This window comes from Rhincodon typus, chromosome 2 (assembly GCF_021869965.1).
Source record: "Rhincodon typus isolate 14 chromosome 2, sRhiTyp1.1, whole genome shotgun sequence".
In the NCBI taxonomy this organism is placed as follows: domain Eukaryota; kingdom Metazoa; phylum Chordata; class Chondrichthyes; order Orectolobiformes; family Rhincodontidae; genus Rhincodon; species Rhincodon typus.
The window spans coordinates 93,936,058-93,962,574 of NC_063333.1; the positions used below are offsets into that span (position 1 = coordinate 93,936,058).

At 41.6% G+C, this 26,517-nt stretch overlaps 1 protein-coding gene across 3 annotated transcripts in view; it reads left to right on the forward strand.

The window, feature by feature from the left end:
• rbms3 (RNA binding motif, single stranded interacting protein) overlaps positions 1-26,517 on the forward strand; it is a 1,299,340-nt gene that overhangs the window by 674,439 nt on the left and 598,384 nt on the right. For 2 of the 3 annotated variants that reach the window (XM_048612319.1, XM_048612327.1), the window contains exon 1: positions 24,895-25,444. The exons of the other annotated variant lie outside the window; for it this stretch is intronic. In XM_048612319.1, coding sequence (XP_048468276.1) covers positions 25,370-25,444 — 75 coding nt within the window. In that variant the 5' untranslated portion in view covers positions 24,895-25,369. Of the gene's footprint in view, positions 1-24,894; positions 25,445-26,517 lie in introns of those variants that run through there. 3 annotated transcript variants of the gene reach the window in all.

The window sequence follows — 26,517 nt, forward strand, 5'->3', positions numbered from 1 at the left end:
CTTGTTCCTTATGTACGAATAAAAGGATTTTCCTTAACCCTGTTTGCTAAAAATATTTCATGACCCCTTTTAGCCCTCTTAATTCCTCGTTTCAGATTGGTCCTACTTTCCCGATATTCTTCGAAAACTTCGTCTGTTTTCAGTCGCCTTTTTCCTCTTTGCTAGTCTCACAATTTCACCTGTCATCCATGGTTCCCTAATCTTGCCCTTTCTATCCCTCTTTTTCACAGGGACATGTCTGTCCTGCATTCTAATCAACCTCTCTTTAAAAGCCTCCCACATATCAAGTGTGGATTTACCCTCAAACAGCTGCTCCCAATCCACATTCCCCAGCTCCTGTCGAATCTTGCTATAGTTGGCCTTCCCCCAATTTAGCACTGTTCCTTTAGGACAACTCTCGTCTTTGTCCATGAGTATTCTAAAACTTACGGAATTGTGATCACTATTCCCAAAGTAATCCCCTATTGAAACTTTAATCACCTGGCCGGGCTCATTCCCCAACACCAGGTCCAGTATGGCCCCTTCCCGAGTTGGACTATTTACATACTGCTCCATAAAACCCTCCTGGATGCTCCTTACAAATTCTGCTCCATCTAAACCCCTAACACGAGAATTCCTGGAGCATGGCACTCCACGAAGCATGCTATTAACAAACACATTGCACGAGAATTCCTGGAAGCTTGGCACTCCACGAAGCATGCTATTAATAAACACATTGCACGAGAATTCCTGGAAGCATGGCACTCCACGAAGCATGCTATTAATAAACACATTGAACTCGACCCCATATACATTCCACTGCGGAGGAAACCTGGAAGTGAGGCAATCCATCGCAATGGACTCCAGAGTTTAAAAACCAGGTGGGAAAACACACCGACGCTTCATCAGAGGCTGCACTGAGGATGTTACCAAGCACGGTAACGAAACGTCTGCGGAACAACAAACCAGCTCGGCGAGCCAACCAACCTCAACACCCAGAATCTACTCCAAAACCTTATAAACCCCTAACACTCAGTGAATCGCAGCCAATGTTGGGAAAATTAAAATCTCCCATCACCACCACCCTGTTGCTCCTACATCTTTCCATAATCTGTCTACATATTTGTACCTCTATCTCATGCTCGCTGTTAGGAGGCCCGTAGTACAGCCCCAACATTGTTACCGCACCCTTCCTATTTCTGAGCTCTGCCCGTATTGCCTTACTGCTTGAGTCCTCCATAGTGCCCTCCTTCAGCACAGCTATGATATCCTCTTTGACCAGTAATGCAACTCCTCCACCCTTTTTACCTCCCTCTCTATCCCGCCTGAAGCATCTATATCCTGGGATATTTAGTTGCCAATCTTGCCCTTCCCTCAACCAAGTCTCAGTAATAGCAATAAAATCATACTCCCAGGTACTAATCCAAGCCCTAAGTTCATCTGCCTTACCTACTACACTTCTCGCACTAAAACAAACGCATCTCAGACCACCTGTCCCTTTGTGTTCATCATCTGCTCTCTGCCTACTCTTCCCCTTAGTCACACTGACTTCATTATCTAGTTCCTTACAGGCTTTAGTTACTACCTCCTTACTGTCCACTAACCTCCTCATTTGGTTCCCATTCCCCTGCCACATTAGTTTAAACCCTCCCCAACAGCAGAGGTTAATGCAAGTTTGATGTTAGTTAAATGCAATTTCTTAACCCATGTCTGGCATTGGAGAATAGACGGTGGGACACTGACAGAGGTGGGGAGTGCAGCAAGATACAGCATGGAGCATGAGCAGGATAAGTGAGCACAAGGAAATTAAGGGGAAAGGATGGGTAGGAGGTATTGGAAATAACCAGGGCCCAAAGCAGCAAAATTTGATGAGCAACCAAAGGAATTTCTTGGCCTTTACAACTCAGTGGGAAAAGTGCCATTCATATTAAGCAAGCCATTCCTGCTTCACTCAGCAAAAGTCTTCCTTTGCTCCCACGTGTGGGTTACACAGACAAACAACTAAATATAAAGAGGTGATTTTTGAACAGAGATGGGAAAACACGAGTTTGGCCCTTTTAGCAGCTTCTGAACCGTAAACCACCTCTGAAGCCCCTTTGCACCTTGTCTTTGTATCTGAGGAATGTGGGCAGAGTCTGGTTTTGGGAGCCACAATGCATTGCAGAAGGAGAGTCAGTGCGGAGGTGGACTGTTAGAAGACCAGACTCAATCTCTGGGTACCAGGAACATAGCTTCATTTGTATACTGTCTAAACCTCAGCCTTCACCCCCTGCCCCATTCTTTCCAGTTCCTCTCCATATGCCTTACTCTCCCCTACTCCCTCCTTTCTCCCATATGCTCTTTACCCCCTCCATGCTCTTCCTGTGCTGCATGCCCTCATCCCCAATCTCCAGTCTGTGTTTCCTTATACTTCTTGTGGCCCCACTCTATGCATCCTTATAATCTTTCTGCTGCCTCCACTTCCCTTATGCTCTGTATACACCCCCATCCCATCATATACCCAATGCCTCCTACTCTACCCTTCCCCTCAATCTCCCTGTGCCCACTTATCCTGCTCATGCCCTATGCTCTGTTTTGCTGCACTCCCCAGCTCTGTCACTGTCCTCCTCTGTCCCACTCTCTATCCTCCAGTACAAGGCTGTATAACCATTTAGCATGGCGGCCACTTTTCAATCTTTTTTCTTATTCAATTGGTTTGTAAATTTCAGCAAGATAACATTTGGCATAACAGTAAACATGAAGTTCAATTTTTAAAAAAAGTTCCTAAGCAATTAATTGATAATTTAAATACATTTAAATTAATTAATTAAATCTATTAAGCAACAGAGCTAAAGAATAAAAATGGTTTTGCATTTTCCATCAAGAAGCAGAGATAGAGAAATCATAGAATCCCTACCGTGTGGAAACAGGCCCTTCGGCCCAACAAATCCACACCGAACCACAGAGCATCCCACCCAGACCCATTCCCCTATAACCCACCTAATCTACACATTCCTGAACACTACGGGCAATTTAGCATCACCAATCCACCTCGCCTGCACATCTTTGGAAAGTGGGAGGAAACCCATGCAGACACGGGGAGAATGTGCAAACTCCACACAGACAGTCGCCCGAGGGTGGAATCGAACCCAGGTCCCTGGCGCTGTGAGGCAGCACAGTGGCTCAGTGGTTAGCACTGCTGCCTAAGACAGACTCGACCCCAGGTTCAGGTCACCAGGGAAGAGCAGGGAACATGGACTGAGCTAAGGAGTTGCAGTAACTAACACTAACCTTGTATTAACCTCTTGTGTTACACACTCCAAGGTGGCATTGGTAAAGCCAATAGGAAAGTGGAGATCAGACACAGACTGGCTTTCAGTCTGTATTTTTCATCCCTCCATCCCTGCTTTATGGTAGCTTTTTTTGGGGGACAGGGATGAGGAAGGACAAGTATATTGCAGACCTCAGTGTCAGATTTCACATGCATTCTCTTCTCTTCCTTTCACAGTCACTCCCCGACCCTCTCCTCCTCCTCTCTTTCCTTGGGAGAAGATTAGACAGAGCTCTCATTGCTCTTCAACATCCACAGATCCCTGGCAGTGATACATCGAATACTGAAAGAACCCCTCCACCTTGGTTCACAGTTGGAGAATGAACACTTGAATGAGGCATTGATTTTGTCCCTTCTCCACCAGGAAACTAACATTGTCAGGAAGGGAAGCCAGAAAAATTAGTGACTGGATGATTGCTTATTTCAAATAGTTTTGCTAAATATTCACTGCTGAAAGCTTTAACGATATTTTTTAAACCCCCAATTGTAGCATTGGATAAAACAGTCAACCAGGTACTAATGCTAATTTTAAAAGTTAAGTGAACCAGTGGAAAATTCGTAGCAGTAGCTGTTCTAGCAAAGTAACCTGGGAAACTGAGGGCACCTCTCCATTTATACTTTAGGAGGTGTTTTAATTATAATGTTATCTCGTAACATTTTTATTTCCCATACGGGATTAGTATAACTCGGAACCCTTCTTTCTTATGTCCCCTAATTGTCAGAAAAACTTCTACAGTCTATCAGTGGATAGACAGCATTGTGAAGGATACTCAGTCCTTTTTCATAATGATAGCAGTCTAGTTGATATGGACCATGATTCTGAATTATCCTTGCTGATTGACCTTTTTATTTTAAATGTTAAGTTATGATGTTATAGGTATTGACAGGAAACCTATCAACTGCAGCTTCAAACTGATAGGTAGTCAGTACTATATCTCTTATTCAGCTTCATATGTAATTGATGACAGCCACAGCATTGACAATCTAGGCACTTTGCCAGATTTATTTATTTTAGAATCAACGGCTGACTTTACGTAGTCTTGTAAGAATATCCTTTTTTCCCTCTTCTTCCAAGTTTTCTGTTGGATTCTCTTTCTGATGAACCTATTAATTTCTTGCTCACTTACAGTTCACTGTAGTTCAAATCATTTGGCATTCAATGGATGATCATCACTTTCCAGCCTTGATAATTAATGTCGGTGGACATTAGTTCTGTCCTCACCCAACATTCTCATTTTGTTATACCAGGAGAGTGCTGAGGAAAAAAAACCTTTGCCTAGTTTATTTTTCCTCCGAAATCTGGACCTTGGCTGTACCCATATATGGTTTACAATAGATTGTTAATCAGGTACTGCCCACTATCTCTTCCCTCTGGTATCTGTCTATTTTTAATCTAATGGGAACTTGTTATATTTTTATGGTATATATTTTTAAAATTTCCATTAGTGCCAGTGGAAAAGTGCTTTCATGTGACTCCCTCTCCCATCACTTGTGTTGCAATTGAAGATAAGCAGTCAGAGTTCCTTTCCCCATTTGGTTGCCTCCTTGCTGGGTTGTCCAGACCCCTTTGCAGCACTAGCAAAAGTTTGGGGACCAGGAATGAAGTTCAACATTTTGTCGACAAAAAAAGCAAAAAAGCTGTGGAAACTTAAATCTGAATTAAAAACAGAAAAGCCAGGAAGGCTCATTAATAAGTCAATCAGCATCTGTAAAGAGAAACAAAAACAAATTTACATTTTGGACAAGAGTCCTTCTTCAGTATTCAACTGTTTGTGTGTTCTTCTGGTATGATGGGATCGGTTCTGCAGTATAAGCAAGGAGGACTCTATAGAACTGTGAGCCAAGTATTCCTTGTTATACTCCTACAAATTATGAACAAAATGAATAATTGGACCTCTGTATTCTGTAAGCAGAATGACATTAAAATTCTACAAAGAGTTAACTACACATTATTTACAGACACCTTTACAGAGAAAGCCCCATTGCATATACAATCTACAATTAATTAATGTAAGCCTCAATACCAGCAGAGGTAGCACCACTGAGATCTATTTTGGTGAAGCTGCAGTTGAGTAATACCACAAAATTATAGTGTTGAATATCCTGCGGAGAAAATATTGGCTTTCATATTTCGTAGTGGTCTTTGGAGTACAGCTGTAACTTATGATAAAAATGAACAATGTCAAAAGCTATAAAATGGAAAAGAAAAATACTGTGCAGGCAATGGTATTGAGTGGTGGATCAGTGTGAGTTTGGGCAGAGGAGTAAAGCATCATGATCGTGTACTAAATGTTCTGTGTCAAGGATACGGATCAGATCAGATGCATGTTCTCACCGTATTGTTTATTTCTTGGAAAATGCAAAGGCTATCCAGCATTAAAGAGAAGCATTTTTCCCACAAGAAAGCTGGACAATGGAAACTGAATCTCTGGGACAATTCAAACATTTAAGCAAGCCATTATCAGATGAGATTGCTCCACAATCTTACTTGGCCTTGAGATGGGCGCGTGTCACTGAAACCTAGACTAAGCGACAAAATCAAATAGTTGGAAGTCATGGTGTGTTTTCCTCCAGTCAGGGTGGGTAAGTTTGGTACAGTTCTGAAAAACCGCAGAAGATGTACAGCTTTGGCTAAGAGTGAAGTTTTCTTTCACTTTGGCTGCTGATTAAAGTATTCAGCAATATTTGACTCCTTCTGTGGCAAAGCAAAAATTTGTTGTTTTGACTTTATAACATAGTCATAGCTTGGCCCAGTGTGAATAAAATTATGCAGGAAATACTCAGCAAGGCAGGCAGCATCTGTGTAGAGAGCGACACGGACTTCAATTCAATGTCATTTCATCAGACCTGGGAAAAGTTAGAGCTGTTTTGAGACAAGCAGTGAATAGGACAAAGACAGAAGGAAGGTTTTGTGATCGTGTGGGAGAAAAGAGCAATTTAATGAAAGAAATCTTAGATGTACACGACCAAAGTAAATGGTGAGTGACCAGTAAAAGTAATCAGATGGTCTGCCGTAGAACCTGGGACTTCAACTGTTTCCAATTTACATGAATGACTTTGATGACGGGTTGGAAGCTCAATTTGCTGATGATACAAAGATGGATGAGAAAGTAAGTTGTGAAGTGGACACAAGAAGGCTACAAAAAGAACAGAGAGTGAGTGTGAAAAGATCTGGCAAATGGAGAGTAATGGAGCAAAATGTAAAATTATCCATTTTGGCAGGAAGAATCAAAGAGAAGCATATTATCTAAATAGTGAGAATTTGCAGTGCTCGGAGATGGAGAGGGATCTGGTTTATGCTTCAGTTAGACAGGACACTGGTGGAGCACAACTGGGGATTACTGTGTACTGTACTGGTTTTCTTATTTATGGAAGGATGCAAATGCATTGGAAGCAGTTCAGCAAAGGTTTACCAATCTAATAACTGGAATGGATGGGATGACTTATGAGGAGTGGTTGGACAAGATTGGGTTACCTCTGCCTCGGCAATGGCAGACAGGTAGATACGTTTTTAATACATTCATGGGAAGTGGGTACACTGAGGGAACAGAGATATATTTCCAATTCAGGAAGGTGACTGGCATGGAGGGGAATATGCAGGGGTAGTTTTCCCATGAATCTGCTGCCTTTGTCTTTCTGGATGGAAGTGGACATGGGTTTGGAAAATGGTGTCTAAGGAGCCATGGTGAATTTCTGCAAAGCATTTTGTGGATAGTACACACTGCTGTGACTGAACATCAATGGTGGAAGGACTGAATGTTTCTGGATGTGAGGGCAGTCAAGCGGACTGCTTTATCTTGGATGGTATCAAGCTTCTCGACTATTGTTGGATCTGCACTATATCCAGGCAAGTTGAGGGTATTCCACCACACTCCTGACTCAAGCCTTTTAGATGGTGGATAGACTTTGGGGAGTCAGGAGGGGAGTTACTCACTGTAGTGTTCCTAGCCTGTACCCTGCTGTTGTAGCTACAGTATTTATTTGACCAGTCCAGTTCAGTTTCTGATCAATGGTCATCCAAGATGTTGATGGTGAGGAATTCCGTGATGGTGATGTCATTGAATGTTAAAGGGTGATGGTTAGAGTCTCTCTTGCTGGAGGTGGTCAATTGCCTGGCAGTTGTGTTACATACCACTTGTCAGTCTAAACCTGGGTATTGCCTTAGTCATGTGCATTTAGGCATGGACTACTTTGGTATCTGAGGATCTGCGAATGGTGCTGAACTCTCTGTGATTGTTAATAGACATCCCCACTTCTGGCTTTATGGCATGGGAAAGACATTACCAAAGCAGCTGAAGATGGTTAGGCCTAGGTTCAAGTCTTAACTGTTCCAGAAGTATGTCATAACTTGTCTGAATAGGTTGGTCAAAATAGCTACCCTGAGGAGCTTCCTATAAATAGGTCCTGGAGCTGACTGAACACCAAGAATCACAATATTCCCCCATTGTGCCAGCTATTGACAGAGTTGACGTGAAGGGAATTTTTCCTCTTATGGGAGAATCTAGAACGAGGGATCACTGTTTATAAATCAGTGGTCACCTATTTGGGGAGGCATGGTGGCTCAGTGATCAGCACTGCTGTCTCACAGCACCAGGGACCCAAGTTCTAATTCAAGCCGCAGGCAACTGTGTGGAGTTTGCACATTCTCCCTGTGTCTGTGTGGGTTTCCTCTGGGTGCTCCAGTTTCCTCCCTCAGTACAAAGATGTACAGGTTAGGTGGGTTGGCCATGCTAAATTGTCCATAATGTCCAGGGATGTGCAGGCTAAGTGGCTAAGCCTTGGGAAACAAATGGTTACAGGGATAGAGTAGGAGGGGTGGAATGCTCTTTGGAGGGTTGGTGTGGACATGATGGACCGAATGGCCTGCTTCCCTACTGCAAGGATTTTAGAATTCTATGATTTGAGACCATAAAATTTCTCACAGAATTCTGTGAATCCCTGGAACTCTCTTCCTGAAAAAGTGGTGGAAGCAGAATATTTGAATATTTTTAAGAATAACAGCTAGATACATTCTTGGTAAGTATGGAGCTAAAAAGTCATCAGGAAGAGGTGAGAATATTTATTTGAGGTTACAGTCACAAAGCCACGATTTTATTAAATGGCAGAGTGGGCTTGAAAATCAAATGGCCTTCTCCTGCTCTTTCTTTGCATATTCATACGTTAAAAATAGATGTGCCCACAGCAGATGAGATGCTCACTGATAGCAAAAATAAGAAATATCGAAACATGCAAAGCAACAGAAATAAAAGGGGGAGCAGAGTTACATTCTGAAATTGTTGAATTCAATATTCGATGTGGAAAGTTATAAAGCACTTAATCAAAAAATGCAGTGCTGTTCCTCAAGTTTCCTTTGTGCGTCACTGGCAAACTGCAGTATAGCAAAGGTTAGAAATACCACCGTGAGAGCATGGTGGAGAATTGAAATGGTTAGCCCCTGAAAATTCAATCGTCACTGCTGCAGGTGAATGGAATGGGAATTGAACAAAGAACGTACTGAATGCATTTTACCCTCACTCTGCTGTGACTTTCTGTTGAATGTTGAACATTAAACAAAACAGTCACCATTTCTGCATTTGGTCTGCCTGTTGGGTTTTTCTGGCAGTCTCCTGAAGGGGCAGGGAGGTAAGTCTCTTGTTATTATCACCCCCAGACCTCACATTTCCCATCTTGCCCTCCCTCACATTTGGTCTCAGTTCCCTCAGTGTTCCTGCATCTCTGGCGGGTACTTTGTTGGCAATTGCCCCCACTGTTGCTGGCATTGAGAAGTAATGGAGAGCTGCTGGCATCTGATTGTTGATGGGCAGGATGTCTGCTGTTGGAGTTCTGAATCACAGGAAAGGCCCAACTGTGGCCATTTAAATGGGTTTGGCATCAAGGATTGTTCCTTTATTGAGTTTGCTTCTCACTCTTGCAAGCGATATTGTCAAAGTAAAGCTTGATTGACATGCTACGTTGAAAACTGCGCTGTCTTCTTCCACTTCTGGCACGCCTTTGTGGAACAGGCTATCTTTAATGTGATGAGATCTTAAACAGAGCACAAAACTAAGATTAATGACTGGACATTATTTGTTTTCCATCATCTTATTGCCTTAAGGACAATTGCTGCAAATTGCGACACTTCCCAACAAAATACGTTTTGCACTATGTTAATAGAGAAATCAATTGCCTCCCCTGCAAAAACATTTCAGACATGCAGCAAATCCTTAAAAGCCCTTCATCTTTAGTAGTGTAAAATGATAAATCAATTATTTACAAAAGTGGCTTAATGCTGCACTTCACTATATGTATTTCACAGTGGAAGTATGAACTGTAATGGGAATTGAACTTTGTTCTGAATACATTTTTCCTTTTGCACCACTGTGTCTTTCTCTTGAAGACCGAGCTAAAGTTGATTAAATATAATGGCAGCCTTCAAAGCTTTTGCGTGGTCTGCACAAACTTTACAAAGCTCTAAACAGGGATTTTCCTTTTGAACAATGGCCTGACCATGCTGTTATCACCAGAGTAGTCCTGGGTTTCTGGATGAGAGCATTTTCCAGTACAGCTATAAGTTTTAAGAATAGGGAGTTTCTACTTAGTTGGGCACAGCCAAGACAGTAATTTGGCATTTTAGTTGGTTGGCCTCATCATCTAGAGAAAGAAACATGCTGCTGGAGTTCCAGCTCTTAATCATTGACCCATGATTTCTATTGGAAAGTGCATGTGTGAGAATACTAACTGATGATATGTTAGGTTTCACCCATAATATCATGGTTGAATACACCACATTTACTCAGCAACCCACATGAGAGGAAATAGCTAACTGTTTCAAGTACAATAATTAACATCAAAACAAGTGGAATTGTAGTTAAAATTTGGTATTGCATATTTATTTTAAATAGTTTTGCCTATCACATAGCTTTTAGAAATGTGTGTCTAAAAGAACACAACTAGGAAAGAGTTAAATTATTTCAGGAAAAAATAATAGAATAGTTATGCCACTGTTTGATCAGTGATGGATTAAAGATCCCTGAATTTATACATTCAGTATAAGAAGCAACTCCCGTAATAAGATCTGCCATTGTAGAGATATTTTGTGTAGAAGGAAAGTTGGCTTAATTTCTTTGTGTTTTAAGCCCCTTTGGTTTTCAAAGTTAGAAGCTCACCTAAAACTTTATTTGCTAACAATAGATATGACTGTTGCTATTAATTTATTTAACTAATATTGCTCAGAACGTTAAATATTCTACCTGTACTAAGGTAAGAATTTTATGGCCAATGCCTCAGATTTGATGCAGTCTACATACATTTTAACAAGATTCTGACACACTCCCACAGGTCATACTGCATGGATAAGTAAAAACCCATGGGATCCAGGGGTAAGTGGCAAGTTGGAACCAAAATTGGCTTAATAGCAGGAAGTGAAACGTTACATTCACAGGTATTTTCATGACTGGAAGGCTGTTGCCAGTGGTCCTACAGGAGTCAGTACAGGTTTTGTTGTGGTATGTATCAATATCCTTAGGGACAGTAAATATATATAATAAATATGGCATAAATATTGAGGGCCTATTTAAAAAGTTTGCAGATTGTACAAAAATTGACCATGGTGGCTATTGGTACAGATGAAATCAGTTGACTGCTCAAAGATATTGGTGGACTGGTCGGATGTGCAGAAAAACAGCAAATGGATTTTAATCCAGAGAAGTGTGAGCAGCAGAAAAGAGAGAGAGCAGAGTGAGGTCTAAAACTTTAGAGAGACTGAGGCTTCACTTGGTGAACATTAGGGAAGGCAAAGATCAGCATGGCGTCTTTAAGAGTGATATCAGAAGCCAATTGCTGGCTACAGAGCCCACATTCAGGAAGGAGAATCAAGGTGCAACATCATAGGGAAGCATGTAGGTGTTTGGCTGGTAAATATTTGCTATTCATCTTATCTAAACTAAGGAATTTCAATCAGTGTAAGTACAATGTTAAGTGAAATAATAAAAACATAAGCGCAGAACAGGACAAGAAGCATGGATGGAAATTTAGTTAAGAAATTAATTAGTTAAATAGTTACTTAAAACACAACAAAAATGGCAGTGCAGGTGATGTGTTGCAGCTGCAGTATGTGGGAGCTGTTGAACTCAATTGAATCTATAGTAACCAGATCTTCACTAAGTGTTGCAGCTTGAGGAACTCCACCTCAGAGTTAATGAGTTCAAGACTGAGCTTTGAACACTGTCATGCATCAGTTACTACAATACTTTGCTCCAAAAGGCAGCCACATTCCTTTTGGCTAGGGCCTTCTGATTTTGTCCATGATCAGACTCAGGAGGGTGTGATTGTGACTGAGGCAAGAATGGGGATGGAGAAGGTAACGTGGAGGAGCCTCAGCCTTTGCAAATGTCTTACAGGTTCGAGATTCTTGCAGCTTGTGTGGATGAGTGGAATCTGCAAGATAGAGGAACAAACTCAATATTGTACTCGGTGCATGGAACAGAAGGTTAAGTCACCTATCTAGTGCCATGGTTTGGGACATACGCTCGGACTGGAGAGTGACTTGCAATAGAAAGGTGAGGCTCCATATAAAAACCAATGACATAGATAGGACCAGGGAAGAAGTTCTGCTTAAAGATTTTGAACAGTGAGGGGCCAACTTAAAAACCAGAAGCAGGCAATATTTTTGGCATTCACTACCTGATCCACAAGCAAATTGGTGTAGGGTAAATGAGGGTAGAGAGTTGAATGCATAACCCAAAGGATGGTATCTAAGAAATAGATTTGATCCATGAGGCAATGACACTAGTACTGGAGATGTTGGGAGCTGTGTCATTGAGATGGCATGCACCTGAACTTTGATGGGACCAGTGTTCTGGTGATTCTTATAACTTAAGTGGCAAGAGAAAGTTTTTATCCAGTGGGAGGGATAAACACAATCACATGGGGGTGATGTGGTTAATTACAAAGAAAACACACGGTAGTGGAGAAGAGTAATGATACAGGTTATCATAACCAAAGTTTTCAGAAGTGACAAAGTACACAAACTTAAGACTATACCAGCAGATGGGCCAGAGATTGCAAGAACGGTTAAAAGACAGAATTGAAGATTCTGCATCTGAATGCACAAAAATTCATACCAGAATGGATGAATTGATAGCATTAAAAGAAATAAATATGGATAACCTGATAGCTGTTTCAGTGATAGTAGGAACTGCAGATGCTGGAGAATCCGAGACAACAAGGTGCAGGGCTGGATGAACACAGCAGGCCAAGCAGCATCATAGGAGCAGAGAGGCTGACGTTTCGGGCCTCGACCCTTCAGTGATGTGGTTACAAGGTAAATAAGACTGGTGCCTAAACAGTCAAGGATAATTAACATTGACGAAGGATGCAAAGCTGGTAAGAGATGGTGGGTAACTTTGTTAATTAAGAACTAAATCAGTGTAGTAGTAAAAGCTGGTCTTAGTTCAGAAGACAATGATGTTGAATCAGTTTGAATGGAGCTAAGAAAGTTACTAGTAAAGATAAGAACCACTTATGGGAAAAATTTATAGGCCCTCTAACAGAAGCTACACTGTAGGATATGGTATACAGGAAGAAGTAGTGGGAGTTTGTAAGAAAGATATTGCAATAATCAAGATTGATTTTAATTTTCATGTAGATTGAACAAAACAGATTGCCAAAGGTAGCCTGGAAAATGAGTAAATGGAACATATTATCAAAATTTCTCAGAGCAACATGTTCTAATGCTAAACAGGGAACAGACTAATTTGGACCTGGTAATGTACAATGAAACAAGATTAGATAATGACTTCATAGTAGAGCAGTTTGAAGGTGAGAAGCTTGGGACTAAGACTAGTGTCTTTAACTTCAAATAAAGGCAATTACAAGGGTATTAAAACATAGTTGGTTAACTGGGAAAATAGGTTAAAAGATAAAAGTGTGGAGGAGCAGTGACAGACATTTATTGAGATATTTCGTAACTTTCAGCAAAATTGATTCCTTTAAGAATGAAAGATTTGAAGAAGGATGTACCATCCATAGCTAACTAAGGAAGTTAAGTATATTAACAAACTGAAACAAACTGTGCAGATTAATGTTGGGCCAGAAAACTGGACAGATTTTAGAAGCCAAGCAAGAATAATTAAAAGAAAAGTGAGAAGTTAGAGCATGAGAGAAAACTATCAGAAATATAAAAAGAGATATTAAGAAAGCAAAAGAATAACTAAAGTGAGCATTGTTCTCATGGAGGGTGAGTATGGGGAACCAATAATGGGAAACAAAGAAATAGTACAAGTTCCAAACAGGTATATTTTGTCTGTCTTCACTATAGAAGACACAAAAATATCCCAAGATTAAGTGGAATTTAAGAGGTAGAAGAGGACCAACTTTAAACGCTCACAATAATTTTTTAAAAAGGTTACTTAGGAAACAGTTATTTGATTTGATTTGATTCATTGTAGTCACGTGTACCTAAGTACAGTGAAAAGCTTTTAGTTGTGAGCAGTACAGGCAGCTCATAGTAAGCAAGGACATACAGATGATAGGGTGCTTAGATACAGTGAGGCATACAGGTTACACTGCACAGGAGGTGCACTAGGCACAATCAACATTAACAAAATCAACGTTATTTGAAGTTAGAGAGTCATTAATCAGCTAATAACGGCCAGGAAGAAGCTGTCCTTGAATACGTTGGTGTGTGTGCTCAAGATTCTGTATCTTCTGCATGACGGAAGAGATTGTAGGAGATCATTACCAGGTTGGGATGGGTCTCTGATGATGTTGACAGCCCTTCCGTGGCAACGAGACATGTAAATGGAGTCCATGGATGGGAGGTTAGCTTCCATGATGGTCTGGGCTGCGCACACAACCTTCTGTAGTTTCTTACGGTCCTGGGCAGAGCAGTTGCCATACCAGGCTGTGATGCACCCAGATAGTATGCTTTCTATAGTGCATGTGTAAAAGTTGGTGAGGGTCCTCATGGACATGCCGAATTAGAACTAAAAGCTGACAAGTCCCCTAGACCTGATGGTCTGCATCCTGGGGTCTCAACAGAAATGGCTACAGAGACATTCGATGCATTTGTTGTGATTTCCCAAATTTTCCCAGATTCTAGGAAGATCTCATTAAATTGAAAAATCACAAATGTAATACCACTATTCAAGAAAGGAAGGAGAAAGAAATCAGCAAACTATAGGCCAGTTGGCTTAACATCTGTCATGGGGGAAAGTGCTAGGATTCATTAGGACAGAGCTCATAGCAGGACATTTTAAAAAGTCAGAAAACAATCAGGCAGATTCAATAAGGTTTGATGGAAGGAACATCATATTTGACAAATTTATTTGGGTTCTTCAAGGAAGTAACGGGCAAGGTGGATAAAATGGTATCTGTCGATGTAGTTTTCTTGATTTTCAAAAAGGCATTCAATAAGGAGCCATATCAAAGTTAAAACTCAAAATAAGAGCTCATTGTTTGGAGGGCATAGATACAGGATCAGCTAGCTAACAGAGAATGCAGGTGAATGGGTCACTGTCAGGTTGGCTAATTGTAACTAGTAGAATGCGAGAAGGATCAATGCTGGGGCTTCAAATATTTGCAATTGATATCAATGAATTGGTTGAAAGGACTTAATGTGTGGCAGCTAAATTTACTGATGACACAAAGATAAATAGAAAAGTAAATTATCAAGAAGGTATAAAGAGTTTGCAATGGGATTTGGATAGTTCATATGAGTGGCCAAAAAATGGCAGTTGGAATATAATGTAGCAAAAGCTTTAGTAGGGAAGATAGTCAAGCAGTGCATTATTTAAATAGACAGAGACTGAAGAACAGTGCAGTACAAGGAGAGGTAGGCATGTGACTCACAAGTTAGCATGCAAGTACAGCAAGTAATTAGGAAGGTGACTAAAATGTTGGCATTAATTTCAACAGAAATTGAGTATAAAAGTAAGAAAGTATTGCTACAGCTGCACAGGGCCTTGGTAAGACTCCATCTGCAATACTATTGAAAGGAAATGTATTCAAAGTAGTTCAGAATAGGTTCACTTGACATGGAACAAATGTGTTAGCTTATGAGGAAAGCCTAGCAAGTTGGGCTTGGCATTCAGAAGAATAGGGGATGATCTTAATGAAAAATATAAGATCCTGCAGGAATTTGATAGGGTGAATGCTGAGAAGATGTTTCTTGTTTTAGAGGAGTCTACATCTAGAGGACAGAGTTTTAAAAATTAGGTGTCTATCGTTTAAGAATAAAAGAAGGAAAACTTCTTCCTCAGAGGGTCATGAGGCTGTGGAATTCTCTTCAACAGAGAGAGCAGAGGCTGGATCATTGAATATATTGAAGACATGGTTGGACAGATTTTTGATTAAAAAGGGAGTTAAGGGTTATATGATACAGACTGGAAGGTGGAGTGTGGGCCACAATCAGATCAGCCAAGGCCTGCTCCTGCTCCTGCTCCTAATTCTTGTGATTTTCTACTTTTGTGATCTTAAGGGGAGGTAAAACAAGACAGAGGACTGAAAACCTTAAGGAACAGAGGATCTTGTTGTACATGTCTTCAGATTGCTGGAGATAGCAAAATGGGTAGATAAGATATATAGGATACTTTTCTTTGTTATCTGAGGCATAGACTATAAGACCAGGGAGGCTATGCTAGAACTGTACAAAATACTAGTCAAGACCAGAGCTTTGGTTCTGCATACTAATCTGGGCATGTTGAGTGAAGAAGTTGAGAAATGTTAACATGGAAGTCTGAGCGGGTACTTCCAAAGGACCTAGATTTTGGACACTGGGCATCAACATCTCAGGGCATGGTCCTTGGGCACTTGCCACACACACCCCACATCCATGGACATTGGCATCTGACATGTATCAGTCTCTAAGAACCCTTATGACATATCTCCAATCCACTTATAGGATGTTTCTGCACTTCAACATTGCACCTTAGATTGCACCTGCACTTATGATTGTAATGCACCAGCAAGGACACTGTGCAATCGGCAAGAGGCTCCGGCTCATGCACAGTACTGGGCTGCATCTCCAGCTTGTTCACTTGCTGTCATCGTACTCAATATTTTTGAGCCTACCTGGCTGCTCACAACATCCCAGCCTTGCCTTGCATTGCTTTACGTTTTTGCACCTTTCCCCTCAGCCAGAGATACCAGGCTTATAGTCATACTGTCTTGCTGCGCTGTTGCCTTGTCAAGAAGCTTATCAGGGTATGTCTCAGTCAAAGGAGACACCTTTTACTCAGAGGGTCCCAACACAGTAAAGACAGGGGCAGCTTTGGATACCAGTCCAGGGCTTGGGCATGGTCAGTCAGATGCTGGGATGGTCAGTGTCAGGATGCTCTTTACATAAGTAGAGAGGGGTTGAATCCCAAACAGCTCTAGACTCTTTCTACCCGATTAGGTATTGTTTTACACCTGGAATGAGCGAGCGAGGGAGAGACAGATATTATAGAAGACAAAAGTAGATGGCACAACTTTTACTGTTGGTGCAAGTGGGGAGGTGTCCCAAGTGAGTGAGTAGGTAGGGCAGAGGGCATGCAGGGTTAATGGTGTTAGGAATTCAGGTGCAAATCAGCAAGTGAGGGAAGATGCTACAGCAATAGTAGAGCATGAGCCTTGGTAGGAGATGGGTACAGGAGCAGAGATAGAGTGAGGGTGATGTATCAGGGAAATAATTATTGATTTAAGTTGACAAACAGAGAAGGATGTTAACCGTCTTCCTCCAGATGGCTGAGATTAGCCCAGGGGGCAACCTCAGTCAAATATGATGAGAAAACTCTTTCGGCCTTGTGGCAAGAAACTCTCTGAAAAACTCAGTGCAACTCATACTTGTGCAAAAGTTCCTACCCAGGTTACAAGATGGAAATGATCGTGCAAAAGAAGAAACAGAGGAACTAAGAGGATGTTGCCAGCAATGGAAATTTTTCATTATGAGGATATCTTTTTCCTTTGGATGGGGAGGAATAGAGGAGGCTGAGGGGAGATTTAATTGAGGTTTACTAAATAATGAGGAACCTGAACAGAATGGATATGAAAGACTTAACTGCCTCAGCAGGAATGCCAATTACTAGGGATATAAAATTAAAGGGTAATTGAATGAATAATTAGTTGAGGGGGGAATTGACAATTTTTTTTCAAATTAGAAGAACAATGGGAACTCACCTGCTGAAAGGATGGTAAGGGTGGAAATACTCATTGCATTTTAAAACATGTTAATATGCACCATACAGATTGAGAACTTGAAAATTGGGAGTAGGCTGGATAGTCTTTGTTTAGCAGGCATGGATATGATGGGCTGAATGACCTCACTCTGTGTTCAAAATTTTCTACAGGCTGGATTTTATGTAACTCCCGTTGGGTGTGTTTTTGGTGACAGTCACCTAAAATAGCGCATGTGCCCGACTTTACTTACTACCCCCATGTTTGACCCCTACAGTACAGGGGGTAGCAGGCACCAACATCAGCAGCCTACCCACCATAGGTAAATAAATACATAAGGGTCAATTGAACTTGGTTAGAACTCAACTGATTCCAATATTATTCTGTCCACATTATAATGACATATATTGGCATGGGCAAATGGGCAGGAATGGGTTGGCTGTCCTTTTTAAAAGGAGGCAAAGGAAGGAAGCTATGCATTGTCATCAGAGGGGGAAGACTGACCCTTGTGCATCAGGAACAACACCTGGAAGATAGCAGGAACCCCTTCTTTCTATCCTGCCTGAACTTTCAAATCCTGCACCCTTGTCCTTCTCTCAAAGGTCACCAAGCCCTTCCAGTCCACAGTCCCTGACTTCTCTAGATCCAGGGAGCTGTTGCAGCTTCATCTTGGGACCGACAGTGCAGTCCTGGCAGTGCCCACTTACCTAGCTCGGATGCTGTTGGGACTTTTCGAGCTGCCATCTCATCCAATGGGCTGAAGGCTCCAGAGAATTGGATGCGTCCCACTCTGTATTAATGTATCCCTCCCACAGCATGTTATGACAGTGGGTTATCTTCTCCCATGTGTTTCGGTTGACCACCCACTTGCTTTCAGAGTGTCAGGGGCAGTTTTGTGTTAGCTTTCCAGCCCTCCAACCTGTAAAATTCTGCCCTGTGTTTCTACTTATCCATCAGCATTGAAAGAACAGCATAAGCCACTCACCACATTGTCCTTATCCAGTGACATTCTCTTGCAGTGGGAACCTGTCAGAATTACATCTCCAAAACAGCACAGTGCCCTCTACAGGTGATATGGGACCTGTGTAAATAGGAAAGCAAATATCTATTTCTGAGGAGTCTGAAGGATTATGAGTGAAAGGGTGATAAGAGAGATAGAAAAATGTTTTAGAAAATACTTTTTTTTTAATATCATGAACAATAATTAAAATCTAAAGGAATGATACTCCACATTTGAAAAAGTTAATTTTCAGAGTGAGAGACTAAAGACTCATCATGCAATTAAATGTTCAATTGTATTAGAATAGACAAAACCAACATTTTCTGGTGTGTTTATTGTGTATTTATCATGGACAAGCCTAACTGCATGTACTTGCATGTATTTCAATGTTGAGTATCTTGGAGAGATGCCAGCATTGTTGCTTCTGGAGGGGCAGGGTAACATAGACATTCCTGATTTCCCTACTTAGCTCTGCACACTGTTATATTTACTCTTTAATAGCAGTGAGCACTAATGACTTTTTATTTTTACCACAGAGTTTGTGCCATTAATTGATACCTGCTACTTTTAGTTTACCAAGAAAAGACCTTTTTACTACCTACCACTATTTGACAATTAAAATGTCAGACAAAATTGATGAAACCATTGTTGTTACTGCTTTTAAAAGTTGTTAACTCCTGTGCCCAGTTTTCACATTGTGCACAAACCTCCTATCTGTGACATTGTGCCCCATTTGAAATGAATGCTGTTTATGTAAACTTATCACACTAGAATTGTATGTTGGTGCCAGTGCAGGTATTGTAGAATAACAGAAGCGACAAAAGGTCACTTACCCAAAACGTTAACTCTTTATCTGTCTCCAGAGGTGCTGAAAGACTGGCAGAGGTTTTCCAGTAAATTTGACTTTTATTTGTAGATTTTTAACATCCACTTTGTTTTTGCTTTGGCATTGTGGAACTTTAGTTCTATATTTCAGTTCCTTAACCTGTTGCAATGACACTTAAATACTTCTGAACAACTTTGCTTCAATTTTTACAGCTTTTTTTTCCCAGTGCATAGATTGTGATTGTAAATATATCATAAATGTATCTTAACAGGTTTAAAAATACTGATGAATTCATAGCATCTTATCCCAAAATACATTGAAAATGTCTGTGTTAGATTGGGAATATTTCCTTATAAAGCAGTGACTTTTTAACCCCCGTGCATGTGCATTCCTTTGGCTGCAGCTACAGTCAATGCAGAGCGTGCTGTAATTGCAGCTTCTGGCCATGTGGCGCTGCTGTGAAGCATCCCCAAGCCCGAGTTGTGGCAGCCATGTTGGTATATAGAGGGGAGGTGAGGAGCAAATTTAGTCAGGTTTTCAAAACAATTCCCCCTGCCAACAGATTCTCTGGAAGTCTATAATTCTTTTTACCACATCTGCAGTACTTGGGCCCAGCACCATCTAACTTTCACACAAGGTTATAGAGGATCGTGCTGAGGCTGCCAATTCTGTTATCTTCCTCAAAGCCAACTTGCATTTCTGCCTTCCTTCTTACCACCCCAAGCCTCACAGCACATCTACGGATTTATCTGATCTCCCTGCTGGGACCTGTTCAACTAGGTCCTGCTGGAACATACATTGATCTCTCAAATCCACAGAGCTACTCAGGGAAAGGAATTCCTTTGCTGTCATGCCCCTCTGAGCGTTTTTGCTTTATTTACCTGCTCCTAACACTTTTTATCTCCCTCACCAAACCACATTTTCCTCCTCAGCCACCAATCATTCCAACCTCTCCTCCTTCCCCAACACTCTCTCTCTATCCCCAAATCCCTCTTTGTCCAAAACCCACACTCATCCCCAACATCCCTTCCCCCCCTTCCCCCAACAACCCCCCTCTCTTCTTCTGTCAACCCCATCTCCCAGTCAAAGCCCCATTCTCTCACTCCTGACACCATCCCCTTTTTGTTCCATTATGACACCCCACTTCACCTCAAACACACCCACTCTCCTTTCTCTCCTGCCTCCTTTGCACTTCCCCTTTCCTCCTTCATTGTTCTTCCTCCTTTCCCTGCACGTTTCTGGCCACACTCTGTTTCTTGTTCCTTTTTTAATTGTTCTCCGTCCCATCCCCAACATTTCCCTCCCTCTTCCTCCACTTCCCTCCTCCAATTCCCTCCACCTCATCCCTTCCCCTACCCCACTTCTCTAATGTCTGTTCCTCAATCCTTCCTCCCCACTGTTCCCCCGTCCCTCTTCTACCCCTCTCCTCCCAATCCACCCTACACACCTCCATCCACTGACCTGCATTCCCTCTCTCTTCCCCTGTGCCTCCTAGCACTTCTTCCTTTGCTCCATGCCTTCCCACTTCCTTCCTCCTCCTTCCCCCTTCCTTCCTTCCCCATATTCACTTGCTTTCCCTTTCTCCCTTCCCCTCCCCACAATTACCCTTTCCTTCCCTCCCCATTTCTTCACTGCCTACCCAACCCCCTTCAGTTTCTGTCACCTCCTACTTTCCCTTCCCTATGCCTCAACTTCCCCTCAGCTCCCCCTCCACTTCTCTTGCCTTTTCACTCCTTTCCTCTATGCCCTGCCTTATCCTTCTCCTGCTTTACTCCTTTTTCTATAACTGTCCTTCTTCTACCCCTCTTCCTCTGCAAACCTGCTTCTCCCTTGCCTGGAACAAGCCTCTTGAAGTTGACTTTGTGTTTGCATCACCACAAAAGATGGATTGGTAATAAAAATTAAGGTAGAAAGTATAAGGACTGAACCTGTTCATTTATTCACTTCTCTCTAACCCCATTTCACCTGATAATGCTGATGTTCGCTCTTGGTTCGACATGTGTATCATAGATGAGCTTGATAAACACACATGGATGGATAGATAGAAGATATCAAATTGAAGGATCAAAAGAAGTCAGATTTGGAGTAGAGGATTGAAACACTTCTTTTCTCCCCATTGGGACCTCAAAATCCATGAAACAGTAACCAGTGAAACAAAGGTTTCACAGAATTGCAGAAGTCTTAAAACACAGAAAGAGGCCATTTTGCCCACCGGTTGTCTGTTTCCACTCTGTAGGAGGAATGCATCACATGCCACTCTCCCCACCTTCTCCCTCTGGCGCTGCAAATTCTTCCTCTTCCAACAATAAGTGAATTCACTCCTGATTGAACCTACCTCCGCCATACTCTCAGGCAATGCACTCCAGATCTTTATAGAATTCAAAGTAGTGCAAATTAAGTGGATTGGCCATGCTAAACTACCCATAGTGCTCAGGGATGTGTAGGTTAGGTGTATTGGCCATGTGAAATGCAGGGTTACAGGATAGAGCAGGGAGATGGTTCTTGGCAGGATGCTGTTCGGAGAGTTGGTGTGGACTTGTTGGGCTGATTGGCCTGTTTTCACACTGTAGGGGTTCCATAATGATTTAAACTATTTTCTGTGTTAGGAAAGGCCTTCCTTGTGTCACTATTACTTCTTTTGGCAATAACCTTGAATCTCTGCCCTGTCGTCCTTGATCCTCCCAACAGTGGAAACAATTTTTCTGTACTTTCTCTGATCTGATCCCTCACGATTTTGTCTATCTCCATAAAATCACCTGTCAACCTTCTCTTCTCCAATTTAAACAATCCCAAATTCTCCAATCTATCTATCGGCATAATGTTTAATCATAACTGTTCCATGCAAGTATATCCTCTTCATGACACTCAGTTTTGTGTTTGATAGAGAGGGCATTGTAATTGAGAAGAAAGTGAATTGTGTAGAAGCAGCAAGAAGGGGCTGCAACCACCTCACAACCTGTTGATAAAAAAATGTTCTTATTTAGGATGAATATTTACATTCGGTTGTTATGTGATCCAAACAGATGGCAGTGATCTAGATATGCTGGATATGACCTATATTCTACTTACTGCATTGACTATGGCTTCATTGTTTATAAGTTATCAGTCATAATCCACCATTGCTCCTTTTCTATTCTCTTATACAAACCTGAATGGTGGTTTCTGTCTTACTCTTGTGTTTTGAATGTTTTTAAACTCTTTATTAACATGGTTTCTATCTTTTAACATAATACTGGTGCAAATAGCCGTGGAAATATTGGATGCTTGTTCAACACTTGAGGGCAAATTGCCTGCCAGCTATTGGAGTCCCACTGCATTTCTGGCACAACCTGACACTAGAGCCTTGTTCTGTAACCTGGAATGCCATTCACACTATCTCACCTTCTATAACTTCCATAATGACGCAGTGTTTATTCCATTCAGATTTGCACCCTTTTCTATTTGTCTGACGTACTTGCCATTTTTGATCTTCAAGGAACATATCGAGTTTTTCACATAGATAGTAGGAACTGCAGATGCTGGAGAATCTGAGATAAAAGGTGTAGAGCTGGATGAACATAGCAGGCCAAGCAGCATCACAGGAGCAGGAAAGCTGACGTTTCAGGCCTAGACCCTTCTTCAGAAAATGTTTTTCACATTGTTCTGTTTTTGAAGGAACTACAGCTTATTCTTATATCATGGTTCAGAATCTTTTTAACAGCCATTCTGTCTGAGGACAGTGTGCACAGTGCGCTTTGACTCCTGAAATCCCTAACATGTAAACAGTGCTAACGCAGTGTGGAGCTGGAGGAACGCAGTAGGCCAGGCAGCATCAGAGAAGCAGGAAAGTTGATGTTTTGGGTCGGGATGCCTCTTCAGAAAACAGTGCAGTAACTTTAAGGTTACCTCTGAAATGAAAAGTATTTTCTGAGAGTTGCACGACAGTGTTATCTTGGAGCAAGCCATTACTACTCGTTTGCCTACACTATCGATTATAAGAGACAGCAGAACAGGTTGTTATTCCAACAGTTGGCTGTTTCAGAGAAACCAGACAGAGACAAGCACAGCACATTTCACACTCCCTGGATGGCACACATGTATAACATGTACACCGCTTGGTCGATGGTTATCTTTATCCAATACAGCCCGCCACCCTGAAACACTAACTTGGGGGTAGGGGAAAATAACAGTAGAAAATACTACTCTAATCTTGATGGGTTCCCTGATGAGAAAAGAACTGGATGGAGCTCCGTGGTCTGTGGGGGGAGCTGCCTCACATTTGCTCATCTTCCTTACATGGCAACTTCTAATTTCTAAGAACAAAAACAAAGTTGCTGGAAAAGGTCAGCAGGTCTGGCAGCATCTGTGAACGAAAAAACAGAGTTAACGTTTTGGTCCGTTTTGGCTCCTGATTTCTGAGGTTGTGTCCTTGCTGGTGGCACTGTGGTCTTAAGGTTAGGCCAGTTGATCAAGTTCCTTTTTACATCTCTGCAGCCAGGAGCACCCACCCATCACACTGAGTGTGGAAGCTACGTCATATCAGGGGCTTCAATACTTTACAATGAAGGAAACTGGGCTCTTCTTTCTACATCCTTAAAAGACTTAGCTGGGCTGCCTGGCCTTGGAATCCATCCTCTTCTATTTGGTGGTCTGGAATGGCTTTTCATTTCTTTGAACCATTTCTCCAAGAAAAATGGGACTTTCATGTGGAACAGTGTGGGTCTGAGCATAGGCGTGTGTTACATGAACAATTAAGATCTGTTTTCACTGCCACTAAGCGGGTTCGCACATTAAAAAGCCAAGTTTTTTAAATTTGCAGCGTACACTTTAATGAAAAATGGATGTTAAGAAGATAAAAATTTGGAGCTCAGTCCTGCCATGTTGCACACAGGTGACCCATTGATAGATTTTTTTTCTTAAAATGTGATTTACGACATCCCACAATGTGTTTATAAACAATCGAATCAAGTTTGCCAAGGCACTTTTCCGTGATGACGATTCCCCCTTTTTAATTTCACAGCACTGAACAGAAACGAAACTTATTCTTTATCCATTTCCGATCGTTCTTTGTTAAAACATTTCTCGTGTTAGGGGAGCATTTTAACGTCCATTTTAAATTCAAATTGAATGTACATCTAGAACAATGGGGTTATACTGAGCTGGAAGGGTCTCCTTTAAAACTAAAGTCACTTATCAGATAATCAAATTCCCAACTTCAACATCAGCTTCATTTTATTGTGCATTCTTTTACTGGTTTGTTAGTGAGACGGTAATAGTCACAGGAAACAATGATCGGGATGTTTCATTCTAACCAGAACACTAACTCGAAATAAAACAATTTGAGACATTGTGTAACTAATCAGAAATTTATTAATTCCCAAAAGGTGCAACTTTTTGTTTTGGGGAGGAGTGAATATCCGCTGCCTGTGTGAATCTCATTATTCTGGTTACGATTAGCCTGTTGTAAAAGTACTTAGCATTCAACTGAGATGGCAGTGTACATTGGGCTCCTGCCTGCATCAGAGTGAATGCAGGCTATTTCTTGAAGGAAATACTGCAGCCTTCTGGACTGCGTCTCTTTCTCGAGGGAGAGGCTCTCTAAGTCCCACCCACACCAGCGAGAAGAAGGAGGAGGGTGGAGAGGAGGAGGAGGAGGAGGGATGGGGGTTGAATGAAAGACAAGACAAGCCCTAAACACCATGTCACTCTGTGAAGGAGATAACAGGAACAAGGCTGGAAGGCTGGTGCAAACATACAGAGCTTAAAGAGGAAGCCGGGACTGCAGAGATTTTAAACCTGCTTTATTATCTTCCTTATCCTTCAAAGTAATTGGAGTTGCTGAGGGCACTTTCCAACTGACATTTTGGCAATCACACTTTTATCAAATAGCAAGGATTGTATACCTTTTTTATATATATAGATATATATAAAGGACGGACAAGCTCCGACAGAACTCTGAATCCAAAGGAAAACAAATCTTTTCAGCTGTATTTAAACTGGCAAGCAGCAGAAGGCAAGAGAAGTCCCGAAAGCCTCATCAGTCATTGACACTGTCAGGAATAGTGGTTTAAGAGGAAGAAGGGCCTGGGGCACTACACGCTGTCAGCGAGTTCCCTGCATCGGAGATAAAGATTCCATCTACATGGGCAAACGTTTGGAACAGCAGCCAATGTACCCTCAGTACACTTACTATTATCCTCATTACCTCCACACAAAGGTACTGTATGCAAACAATCTCTCTCTCTGGATTTTCTCGGTATTCTGTACATATTCTCTACACTTATTCAATGATAAATGACAAGTCACCTACGGAGTATTGTGAATAATGCTCTTTTGTACCTCTCTCGAACGAAGCGTCCTGCAGGCAGAACTATTCGTCTAAATAGGCACTTAAAAGAGAAAGGGCTGTTGTTATAGATTTACCTGTTTATAGGATTAACACTTTTTTTGAACGATGCTAATTATTGCTCGCCTTCTGAAAGAAAGATAGATTTCACTTGCTTTGATTTGAAAATAAAATGTTTGCCCCCCCCCCAACTATCCTAAGCATTGCTGCTTGATTCCTCGGGTGACATGTTAGTTACCTGTTAGTTCAGCTGCCGGGAAGGCCTGTGCGTTTGTCTTTTTTTTCCCCCCTTTTGCTACAAATTTGACCGCAGCTGGTGACACTTTGATTTGATTTATAATTTTAATGCATTTACTTCCCTGTTGCCAGTGGCAACTCTTTTAGACAGTACGTATTACATACTGCTTTTGAAAAGTCTGTCTGGCTTCACTCATTGTACAATCCAGCAGGTTTTATTTCCCTCGCTATTATACAGCATTTTACAAGGTTTTTTTTTCCTCCTCCAAGGTCGATTTCCAGAGAATGTGATCTCTGCGAGCGTTCAGCCTCCACCCTGTTGGCTGCTTTAGGCTGGTGCTGACTGTTCCAATGCCTGCAGTCCTGTGTTGTTAAAACCTGAATAAAATATAGCAGTCAACTGTGCACTGTTTCAATCCTCTTTATCATTGTTGCTTTTTTTCCCAAACAAAATTTATGTTTTATTGTTTTTATTTCAAAAAAGAAGCAAAAAAAATCACATGCGCCACAGTCCACAAAGTAAAAGAGAGCGCATGCTAACAGAGTGGAAGGAAAACATCTGGTTTTTATGAACTGGAAAGCTAGTCATCAGCTCCTGGGCCATTTTAATAATACCAACTGAGGTCCTAGTTCAACTGCAATTGTGGCAGGTCTTGGTCTGGATTTTAAGATCCTTATTCCCCAACCCTGTTCATAGGGATAGGGAG